The sequence below is a fragment of the Mangifera indica genome, chromosome 15, assembly GCF_011075055.1.
Source record: "Mangifera indica cultivar Alphonso chromosome 15, CATAS_Mindica_2.1, whole genome shotgun sequence".
NCBI lineage: Eukaryota > Viridiplantae > Streptophyta > Magnoliopsida > Sapindales > Anacardiaceae > Mangifera > Mangifera indica.
Window position 1 is genome coordinate 2,725,968 of NC_058151.1, and position 12,142 is coordinate 2,738,109.

The 12,142-nt window shown below is 29.4% G+C and overlaps 2 protein-coding genes across 2 annotated transcripts; both read right to left on the bottom strand.

Annotated features, from left to right (window-relative positions):
* Positions 1 to 3,383: 3,383 nt before the first annotated feature.
* Positions 3,384 to 4,879, bottom strand: LOC123198062 (PTI1-like tyrosine-protein kinase At3g15890). The gene is made up of 4 exons (XM_044612636.1): positions 4,830 to 4,879; positions 4,594 to 4,738; positions 4,234 to 4,496; positions 3,384 to 4,005 (listed from the first exon to the last, which is right to left on the bottom strand). Exons 1-4 carry the CDS (start codon positions 4,877 to 4,879, stop codon positions 3,384 to 3,386), a joined length of 1,080 nt encoding a protein of 359 aa, XP_044468571.1.
* A 4,433-nt stretch (positions 4,880 to 9,312) lies between these two features.
* Positions 9,313 to 10,605, bottom strand: LOC123197697 (transcription factor bHLH36-like). Its single transcript, XM_044612034.1, has 3 exons — positions 10,312 to 10,605; positions 9,828 to 10,172; positions 9,313 to 9,711 (listed from the first exon to the last, which is right to left on the bottom strand). The coding sequence occupies exons 1-3, from the start codon at positions 10,528 to 10,530 to the stop codon at positions 9,637 to 9,639; spliced, it is 639 nt and encodes a 212-aa protein (XP_044467969.1). The 5' UTR covers positions 10,531 to 10,605; the 3' UTR covers positions 9,313 to 9,636.
* Between the last annotated feature and the right edge of the window lie 1,537 nt (positions 10,606 to 12,142).

The following is a 12,142-nucleotide window of genomic DNA, read 5'->3' on the forward strand; positions in this document are numbered from 1 at the left end:
TCATCTTTCAACAAGAAGTGATATAAATTCTCCCACTTAAAATTTTATTTTAAAAAATAACTATATAATTTATATTATTTTACTCCAACTCTAATTCTATAAATAGAAAATAATAATAATATAATATTTAAAAAATAAATTATTATATTATTTATTACTATTTTACTTTTCAAAATTATGATATTATCTTAGATTAATAAAATTTAAAAATACTTATTATGCATAAAATTTGTCATTAACACACTCTCATCTTTTTTTTTTTTTTTTACAGTAACTCTCTTATTCCTTGCAGATAATTTTGACAAGTTGAGATTTGGAGAAGAGTGGCTCTATGGGTTTGAGTTCGAAAGGGTGGCGGTTCTGGTGGGTTTGAATTTGAAGGGGTGGCCATGTTTAACAGTTTTGGATTTGAGCAAGTGACAATTCAAATGGGTTTAGATTTGGAGGAGTAGTGGCTGTGATGATAAGATTTTCAAACTTGAATTATAAGAACTGAATTATAGAGACAATTCTTTTAATTTTTTTTCTAAAATTTTTTATAGTAAAATTACTCATTTATTCTTACCACGGTAGTTTTTTTTCTAAAAGAGTAAGATTTTAGGTGGAAATTTTTATTTCTGTATTATGTGGATGAAAAAAATTTTAAAGCAAAAATTTGGGTGGGAAATGACAAAACACTCTTTTACAAGCCATCTCATTTGACAATTCTAGAATGTACAAGTTTTCCTCAACATTCCTAATTTTGAAAAAGAAAACATTAATGTTAATTAAATAACTTGACATACATGCTTCTTGTTAATGGATAATGTGGGGCTTGTGGGAATTAAAGGTTATTTAAATGATGGGAGTTTCATTTGAAATACAAATAGGCCAAAGGACTATTTCTCACCCAAAGTATCATTTTATCTCAAGTTTTTATCCTTTAATTTTGAAAATCTCATTTACTCGTTCACAAGCAGTTAAAATTAATAGAACTCTAACCCCTTAAAATTTTATTTTCTCCCTCCTAAATCTTAAAAAACTAACAATTTTTTAATAGGTCAAATTTTAAAAAATGACATTTTCCTTTAGGGTTTAATTTTCAAACTTCGATGTCATCTCTGATGCTATTGTCGACAGTTTCACCCTTGTAAAACTTCCTCTCTTTCTGGCAATCTCTCTCCTCTTAGTTGGATTCTTGATCGACATTGAATGAAGTCGGGGAGATGAAGAACTTCAATAGGAAGATGAAGTTCTTCATTTTCTCATAAGAGACGAAGAGCTTCAATGAGAAGACGAAGCATGATGATGTTCCAAAGGAGGGGAGATCTTTGTTGGCTGGTGCTCCAAAGGAGGGGAGAGAGTTTGCTGGAGCATGATGATACATTGGGGAATCTTCTTTGCCTCCGACGATGGCATCAAAGATTGAAAACTAAACCTTAGGAGGACAATATCATTTTTTAAAACTTGACCTAAGAGGTAAACTTTTAATTTTTAGGGTTTTGAGAGAAAAAAAAAGTTAAATTTTAATTTATTTTTAATATATGAAATAACGATTTTACCCTTGAAACTAACAGACTTAATCCTAGAGTATTTGAAAATTTATAGTTAAAAAATAAAAACTTGGGAAAATATGATACTTTGGGTGAAAATAAGTCCTTTGGCCATACAAGTCTATGATGGTGACCAAGTATTAATTTCTACAATCTACTCATAACTCATTTTTGCAAGACCCATGTAACGTCAATATCATGGACCCATTACATGCAATATCTGAACTCTATGTATTTTGGGCTAAAAGACTTATTCCACTGAAGGTTGAGAGCACATTAAACTTTCACTCCTTCAGGTTTAAAAACTTAAATTTTCACTCGTGCACTAAATTTGATTGATAGTGAAAAAAAAATAAAAATTTTATTAAAAAAGAAAAGTTTACCTCTTCTTCTTATTATATTTTTTAAAATTAATAATTTTTTTTCAACTTAGTTTTATAAAATTATTTTTTCTGTTTTTATATTTTAGGGTTAATAACTATCCTCTCAAAATTTAAAACATTTCATTTACATTCTAAAAGTTTTATTTTATTTTTTTGATGATCATTTTATTAGGTGATTCATTCTAATGTATCATCAAACCTACCACCGACACCTCATCTCCCTCTTTGATGGTTTTTTGATGCAAAAATCATCAAAATCTGATTAAAATAATAGAATTTGTTGTATGGATCTATGTAACATGTGATAAATTTTAAACTAATTCTAATTATTATTGGAATTAAAAAAAAGATTTAGTGGTCTAAAATGACACACCACTTTATTTTTAATTTACAAAGATAGGTGTTAAGGGAAAATGAATCGCATTTATTTTTAAATTAAAAATAAAATAATATCTAATTACATATAATTTTATTAATTTCACTTATCATAACAATAAAATTAGGTCAACCAGCAGAATTTTTATACTAAATTTCTGCAGCTCAGAGTCATAGAATAACTAGTTTATGGGACGGCAAATTTTCTAAACAAAGTGTACTTCAATCAATGACAAGTAAACTGGGAGACCCTTAAAAGGGTGTGTTTTGGACGGAGTTTTATAAATATTTCTATAGTAATTTATCATTTATTATTTTTATTACCTTATTAAATTTATTAGTAATAAAATATTATAATAATTTTTTATTATTAATATTGATATCATTTTCATTTTAGGTATTAAAAAATTATCAAAGTAATCTTGATTTTATTATCATTATAATTATATTTATTAATTTTTTTGGATAAAAATAGTTTTATTTTAAATTAATATAATAATAATATAAAAAAATTTCTAGAATAATTATACTCAAAAGTATTTAAGTAAAATAATATATTAGTATTATTTTATTATCTCTAACCAAACACAATAATTATTTATACCTATTTATTTTATCAAATATAATAATAATTTATATCTAATAATTTTCAAAGTAATTTATCAATTTTTATAATAAAACATTATCCAAATCAAATGCCCCTAAATGATAGTTTGAGTAATAAAAAGAGAGACTTTACATCTAAAAAAATACAAGTTTAAGTCTCATATGATAATATATTAAAATTAAAATTTTAATTTATTTGATTTAATAATTATAAAATTAGTTATTAAATTTAAAGTCTGTTTTATTCTATATTATTAATTTCTTTTTAATGTAATGATATGATTTTAATAGTGTTCTCGTTATAAAAAAAAAAATGATTTAATAATATTGAAGCCTTGGCCAATAATATGAACTTTGGAAGACCAAGTCATATTTGTCCCTAGAATTTTCTTGAACACCATTCATTTCAATTTCAAACTTTAATTAAATCAGCACTTTCCCATGAAAGAGAAAGAGATTTAACATTGAATATATAATAATACTAAATTTAAAAGTCATCCAATGTCTTCACATTATTCCATTGTTCCTTTCTATAGCTTTCAAAATCAGTATCATTTTCGTCGTTTTCTTCATCTTCTTCATCCATATCTTGAACATAAGTCAACTTTTTTGTCCTCCTTACACCACCCTTTAACCAATTCACCACTTCCACCATTGTAGGCCGGTTATCAGGGTTACCATCAGTACATCTCATCGCAATCATGACCGTTGATTTCAGTTGATCACGATCAAACTTACCCTTCAGTCTGGGGTCCGCAATGTGATCAAATGCACCCTTTTGAACGTAAGGAGTGACCCACTGCACAATATCGCGCTTCACTCCTCCAGGGAGCTTCTCTAATGGCTTCTTTGCACTAATAATCTCTAAAAGCAAAACCCCAAAGCTATAAACATCACAACTTTCTGAAACTTTCCCCCACATGGCGTATTCAGGTGCTAAATAGCCAAGAGTGCCCTTTACTCTAGTGGTCAAATGAGTAACCCCATGTGGTATCAGCTTTGCAAAACCAAAATCTGCAACTTTTGCTTGAAATTCTGTATCTAAGAGCACATTACTTGCCTTTATATCTCTGTGAATTATATGAGGATCGGCCTCGTGGTGCAAATACCTTCAAAAAATTAGACACCCCATAAGTACAAATTATTCATAAACATATATATTAGGAAGAGTAAAACTATACTTAGAAACAAATTATACACTTTTTGAGTACAAACTGTAAATGTAAATTGCAAGCGGATGATATAATTTTTTTTTTTTTCACATTAAAATCGCCTGACCAAATACTACCACAGTGGAAGCATTTGTTTAGAAATTTACTGATAAAAGAAATACTTACGTTAGTCCCTCAGCTGATCCGATGATGATGCTCATTCTCCGAGGCCAATCAAGCATACAATCTGGGGCAAGTTGGCCATGTAAATGGGTGACCAAACTATGATTAGGCATGTAGTCATAAACTATAAGCCTTTCATCTCCTCCTGCATAAAATCCCCGTAAACCTAACAGATTCTTGTGTCTCACCCTTCCAAGAATCTCCACTTCAACTGCAAATTCCATTTCTGCTTTTGCACTCATCGCTTTCAGTCGTTTCACTGCTATCTGCAAATTCATTAAAACCCTAAAACAATTAACAAATCACTTCAATCGTTTTAATAGCATCTATATAATTAAAAATATGGTAAACTTTGTGGCATGCCTCGTTGCCTTTACTTGTCCTTCCCCAATAAACACTTCCAAATCCTCCCTCGCCAATTTTGTTATCATTATGGAAGTTGTTTGTTGCATGAAGAAGCTCCTTGAAGGTGTAAATTTCCCATGGATAATCCCTGTTAGTATATATGCTACAAATTTCCACGCAAGGGAAAGATAAGAATCATATAAATTATCTAAAGAATTTGCACTTTTTACTTCATTATGTAATCATACACAGACCTGATCTCCTGTTTCTCTTCAGAGACGCAGCAAAAACAATTCCAAATCATTTTTGACGGGTAAAAGTAGTGGATATTGGAAGGTTATTGCTGTGGATCAAGCAAGAGGAAAGCAAATATGCGGTGATTTTGAAGCAGGAATAAGAATCTTATGTAGAAGACAAAAGAAATTCCTCGGAAGTCAAGGAGTTTGTAGTATGATGATGTGAAAACAAGATGAACATATCAGCCTTCTGTATTTTAATGCTCGATGGATTTTGCCCAGCTATCGCCTCTTTGGAAATGTCAAATGTAATTTGATATTCATAATTTAATCATATTTTATGGTCAACCGATAGTGACCTTATAACTCCAATAATTAGTTGATTTAATAATCTATATATATATGGACGGTCGATCACTTGATTGACCAGCTCTTTATGATATATAGCATAAAAAATTTAGGTTTCGAATAGCTGAGAAAATGTCATATTTCATGGACAATCAGCTGTACTTAATTCATTCAATTCAAAGTTGAACTACTCTCCAACAGTTAAAAAAACAATAAATTATAAGAAGTAATATATCTAATGTCAAATTGACTGTAGAATACACTCATTACTGAAGAAAAAATGATAAGGTTTAACCTAATGTCCATGAGACTCAGTACATACTAAAAGGTCAGTGTACTGATGAATTGGTAAACTTGAAATATTCTGGCATGGGTTAAATCTTCTAGAACATAAGACGAAAAACAAAAAAAACACTTTAACTCATTGTTTATTTGTCATTTATAACTGCAATGGTCGGGCAATTTTAGCATAATAAAATCATGTGTATATATATTTAAATATATAAATAAGTATATAAAAAAATAATATTATATATATATTTTAAGTATATAAAATAAATATATAGATGATATGTTATCATATAATTAGATATTATTTTATCTTTAATTTAAAATTATTAAATTATATGATAATACATTATTTATGTCTTTATTTTATATACTTAAAGTATGTACATAAAATTTTATTGTTATAGAAAAAATAAACATTCATAATTAAGTGATAACATATCATATATTTGAATATCAAAAAGTTAGAACATAAATTAAAAAACAATAATAAAGTTAAGTATATATTTTTTTGGTGTACAAATTGAGTATACAGATGATATGTTATTATGTGATTAGATAATTTTAAATTAATAATAAAATAATACTTAATCATCTATATATTTAAATTATATTTAAAAAATATGCATATGTAATATTGATTTTAAAAAAACAAAACAGGCCACAGTTAATGAAGCATTTTGGGCTGTGTTACAGTTATTGGGCCATGCAGGCTCACAATGGTCATTTCATTTGTCAAAATATGTGGGCTTGGAAAGCTTGGAGGCCACTAACATTTAGGTCAATACATAAATTGGGCTTAAATGGTGCTCAAGAGTTAATCACTCCATTAACTCTTGAAGCACTCCAGTTAATGAAGTTTATTTTAATATAATTAGTATATACGCAACATTGTTCTCTGAGAAATCTTACGGAATTAATTCTTTATCTCTTTTTACTCCTCAAAGCCTTTTTAAATTTTTAATTATTAATTTGAATTATTTCACAAACTATGACCTGGTCTTAAAAGAAGTGATGAAGAATGAAATTATTCTATACCAGTAATCATAAAAAAGGTTTTCTAGCTGGTTCAATCCTGTAAAAGAGCTAAATCGCTCAACCATACTAGCAGTGCTCAAAGAAAAACTCAAGATCTAATTGAAATACCTCGGATTTTTCATTAAGAAATGATTTTGGGTTTTACAACTATATTTATACATGAAAAGCTAACTAACTAACAACTAATCGTCATCAACTGAAATAACCGTTATCGATTTCTAGCTAACCCATCCTCTGGTTACCTTTTGATCATCAAGGATTGCGAAGTTGGTGAGATTTGGTTGAATTGAGCTTCAAGGAGAAAAACAATGCATATTGAGTGAAGAAGCCAATGCTCTAATTTTGTGAAAAATATTTTCAATAACAAAATGCAATGTTTCACTACTTATCTCAACAAATCCGAATTATGAAATCTGTTCATTTAACAAAGTGACAACATCTCTAAGATGTTGTATTGTTATGCTAGTAAACTTTTATTTAATTAAATTGATGGATATAATACCAAAGAAGTGATAAACTATATAATCAGTATCTGACCACATCGTATTTGACTCCTCATATACTTACAAATCAGCCCAGCATATGAGTAAAATACCTTATAACCTAAAATAGCAAGAAGATTGAAACTTGACATGATCTCCTTATCGTGTCAAGCTTAATTTTTTCAGTGGATTAGGTTGTTAGACTAAGATGTTATATAATAGATTAAATGAAGAGTATTCGGTCATGCATTTACATTGGCTAACAAATATTCTCCTGGACGTTAAAGAACAAAAAAATTGTAACACTGTCATTTCAGGAAGTAAAATAATTTAAGCAATTTGGCTCTAAAAGATATTATCCACTCAAATTAATTTTGTTAATTTATTTATATAAAATGGTATGTCCATATATGATTGAATGATGTGATTATATATATATATATATTTTAAAATTATTTAATCATATGTTAATATATCAATTCGTAAAAATAAGCTAATAGTATTTGTTTATATATATAATATTACTCTTAAAAAGCTCATTCATTGATCTCCAACAATTGAGTTTCGAGCATGTGTTCAAAAAATTCGAGATGAAACAATGTAATTTCTAGCTGAAGCTATCTTTGTGTCCATCTATTAATTGCAGTAATATATGTGTGTGTGTATGTATATACATACACACGTATGTATGTATGTATTGTTCCTTACATGCCCTGACCATTTTGTTGCTATAAGATAGTTAGCTTTTAGAATATTAAATCATATGGAACTTTGTTTTGATGCTGCATGCGTTTGCACAAATTTATATAGAAAATATGAAATCTACTTTGAGGCCACTCAAGATACAAATCTGAGAAGGATAGATAAACAAAAATTGGGTGATGTTGAAAAGAATATTTAATGTTAATATATGAATTAATGCTTATAGATACATATAATAACATCCAAGATATGACACTCTGAAGGCATAGCATAGAAGATGGGAGAAAATATACGTTGCATGGTCAAAAAACGCTGCTGAAGCAGAACTATCTATATGTAGGGACTCAATATGAGGCTTTCCGGTTATTCTAAAAACACAAGACATTTAAAATTTTACCCAAACTCCAACAGGGATAAATATCATATTATATAAGAGTGATTATTAAAAACTGATATCAAAGTTGGATCAATGTTATACAGTGTGGCCTGTTGAATCACAATCTAGGCTTAATTTCCCACTTACAAGGACACATTGCCGCCCTTTACAAGGATACGTTAAAAAATATACATAAAAATCTCATCTGAAATTAAGTGTCATTTACCAAATCAACACTTCATTTGCATATGAACACCGCATACAATTACATCACTTGAGATAAGTTTTTGGGAGTATCACCAGAGATAGCCAGTATAATTCTTCTAAGTCCTAGACTTAATAAGATGAGATGACATAGTTATCTTAGACTCAGTTCCCCTCACACAGGACATGTAACCCTACTCGAGATCCATTAGTTTTGAGTCATAAAGCGATTAGGATGAAGTGATGGCCACTTTTAAGTCATAGAGTTTTCAGAAGGTGAATCGATGAAGTGAATAAATTCAATATCTCGTGGTTATAAGAGTGTCATCAGAGTATTGTGGGTAGAGGCTTTTTTCATATGTATTATAGCTATCTTTCTACTATATAAGAACTATATATGTATATATAATGAACTACTCCCACATTTACCACTGGCTCCATTTCTATAACAACTCAAAAAGGGCTAATCAATTAACTACATATTCCATATAGATTAATTATGATTAAAAGATGAAAAAACTTTAATTTTTTTTTTCTCAGAGTTTGCAATCAATGGAATTTCATTTAGAATCTATACTTTTATGCAAGAGGCAAGTGAAACGGGAAGGCATGCATAGGCCATACAGTCAGCTTCTTACATGATTGCATTCAATGAAATCTTGTTAGAAGTTTTCACAAATATAGTAATTGATTAGAATGTAATGGCTGGAGTCTCAGTAAGTATAGTGGAAGGTGGACAGTAATGGTTAGAATGTAAGGTAGGCTGTGTCATTAGTTGTGACAAGTTTGGCTTGTGGTGGCTGTGGGTGCCAACCATTGGGTTTCAAGATTGGAATTTCTTGTATGTAGATTTTTGTGCTATCCGTCCTGAGTTAGATACGCTTAGGTTGTTTTGCCACCTTGATGGTTCATTTTGTTATTGCAATGCATATATTTATTAAAAAAAATAATTGATAAAATTTTCATGCACTACTATAGGTAAACAATATCCAACTTCACTGCTTAGGTCTATGAATCTACTCAATCCACTTACATAATTATGCTGAAAAATGAAATCTGAGTATTAGCAAACATATATATGCTGCAGGAAAACTCTGCTGATGCATGCTTGATAATCTATTGATATGGATTTTACCTTTAAATAACTAGACTTGCAGCAATCTTCTAATAAAAGCCCTGAAATTGATTACTTTCCGGAGAGTTCTATAACCACCAACAATTTTCACAGTCCAGAGGAAGTTCATGTAAATAAACTACTGGCAAAGATTGGAGCTTCATATGCAACACATCATATGGTACATAAAATAACTGGTCATTAATCAACCAAGTTCAGGGATTTGAGATCAAACTACCATAGATCATGGCTATCCAAACTCAGAAAAAATACCTAGCTAGTTGACACAATCACATCATTAAGTTTCTGTTGCAGCTCACATAGATCAATACCTGTCAGATCTTCAACCTGCAAAGAAAATTTAAGAAAAAGAGAAAGAAATTTCCCTGTTGGGCTTATACAGAAAGACAGATAACAACCCTAAACCTCAAAATTATTGGTAACGAATTGTTGACACTTTGTACCTCTGACTGAATATTATGAAAGAAGCCATCATCTGTTTGGGTAGAAACACAGCGAGTAATATCAAGTCCTTCTTCAAGCACTACTTCAAGAACTCTTGAAAGAAGCAAGCCTTCCTCTCCAAGGACACTATTTATCACGATCTCCACTCCTCCGCAGTAAGGGCTGACGGTGACACTACTATTTGTTAAGTTTTTACTAGAAGTTGCATTTCCATGGTCAAGAGTCTCTGAAAAGTTATAATTTTTAAGACTATCTCTCTTCAAACTCAGGTCTTGGATTTTCTTCTCCAGGTTTTTAATATAATTGACGGCCTCATTTATATGATCACTCGCTGAACGTTTTCCCTGTAACCCCACCGACAAAACCCCGTAAGCTTAATCCTGATATAAAGATTTAATTTTGAAATATATATTCAATCAGTGAACTTATCCTAGTTTATATATATGATAGAAGGGAAAAAGATGAAAGAATTGAGGTTGTGACCTTAATATATTCAATAGGGAGCAAAGATCGAAGGGATGCGTTAAGCATGGACATTTCGTGTCTTCTTCTCCTTTCGATTTCCTTACGCGGGATCTTCTTCTCAGAATCATTGATATTATCACATCTATCACTATCTTTTGCAGAAGATAATATATTATATTGTTTCCCCTTTCCCATTTGTTGGGTTAGGTTAAAATCATCCAGCGAAGCTTGACCCATGTATATCAGATCTTATTCAATGAAATATCTTGTTGGAGTGGAGCAAGAACTCATGACTTTGCTATGCACGATACATTGAACAAAGACTCTTTAAGCTTCCAAGTGATATATATAATTTTATAACGGGGAACCTCATTACTATCTTTTCAATACTGAATTAATTATATCAAATAAATTAAATTCTTAATTTAATAATTAATTTTATAATGATTAAATTAGATAAATAAAAAATTTAATTTTAATACAAAATCCGAAAAGACTTCAACATACACCCATTTATTCATATAATCTTTCTTTTATCATTTAAATTCCCTCCAAAGTAAGTGATATCTTTTCTGGTGAGAATGAAGTTAAAGAAATAGATACCCTTGCCAGGGTGTGAACTCTTTAATGGTCTTACGATGAAAGACTCTGATCTGCAATCTATTCATTGGCGAGGAGAGATAAAGTGATGTGGGCACTCTTAATTGCTTTATTTATGCCGAAAACTACAACTCACCTATACTCATAAACGGTGGACCAGCTTGTCGGTACCGTTATTTGGTTCACAGCTTTAAAGTGTTTTTAGAAATTAATTAATAATTTGATTATTGTTTTAAGGACGACGAAGAAGAAGAAAAAGAGATTAAAAGTTGAGTATTCCACTGTTTATTCAACAACGACAATCTGAAAGATAAAAACGTGTTTTTTCCACAAATGGAAAGAAGCCAGCTTGGCAATCCATGTAACAAGAAACACAAATTTATCAACAGTGCCTAGGATATGTTTATTCTTCAGTAAGCACGACGAAGAAGATGAAAACCATTTACATTTGATTCCATTGAACTAATACAAACAAGAAGAAATAGTTGCTGATTCGGTTTGTTTTCAGTTTTACTAATGGATCAGAAATAACTGGGTGCAATGTTACTGTCAAACCACGTAAAAACATAAGATATTTAACAAAAACCTCATTAACCATTAAATTAAAAAAAAGAATTTTAGCAGAGAGAAAATGATGAGAGTATAAATCTTTAATTATTAAAAATATAATTATTATAATATTAATAAAAAATTATTTATATTCTTGTTAAAATTAAAATGATTTATAATAACAAACCCTTTAAAATTTTCATTATATATAGACAATTCCATCCTTATTGAGCTAATATCGAGGGGAACTTTCATAGCAAATTACTTTAGTTAAAATATGCCATAAACAATTCAGTTTATGTGAAAGACAGTAAAAAAAAACAAAACTCTCTCAATTCAAGTGACTTTATCTATCGAGATGAACAAAATATCCGAACCAAAGTTTGAAGTTGGAACCATTGTTTACCCCACTTTTCGTTTTAGCTCCAATTCATTTTCAAATATTGGATTTGATGTTATAATATTTTAATAACAAAAGCGATTTAAAGCTGAAAAGCAATTATTATCGTAAACATGACATTATTCATAAGAAACTTAGAGTTTATGACAAACTTTTAACATGAAAATGATGTGAATCCATTTTAGATAGATAAATAGATATATTTTTAATGTGTATTATATAATTAGATAATTTTAAATTAAATATAATAATATTTAATTATATGATAACACAAATTAATATATATTCAAAATGATTATA

Coding starts and splice junctions, on each gene's coding strand:
- LOC123197697 (XM_044612034.1), bottom strand. CDS start 10,530: ATGGGTCAAGCTTCGCTGGATGATTTTAACCTAACCCAACAAATGGGA. Junction 10,173..10,311: donor TCCCTATTGAATATATTAAG/GTCACAACCTCA, acceptor GTGGGGTTACAG/GGAAAACGTTCAGCGAGTGA. Junction 9,712..9,827: donor TTCATAATATTCAGTCAGAG/GTACAAAGTGTC, acceptor TTTTCTTTGCAG/GTTGAAGATCTGACAGGTAT.
- LOC123198062 (XM_044612636.1), bottom strand. CDS start 4,879: ATGATTTGGAATTGTTTTTGCTGCGTCTCTGAAGAGAAACAGGAGATC. Junction 4,497..4,593: donor GGACAAGTAAAGGCAACGAG/GCATGCCACAAA, acceptor ATGAATTTGCAG/ATAGCAGTGAAACGACTGAA. Junction 4,006..4,233: donor GGATCAGCTGAGGGACTAAC/GTAAGTATTTCT, acceptor AATTTTTTGAAG/GTATTTGCACCACGAGGCCG.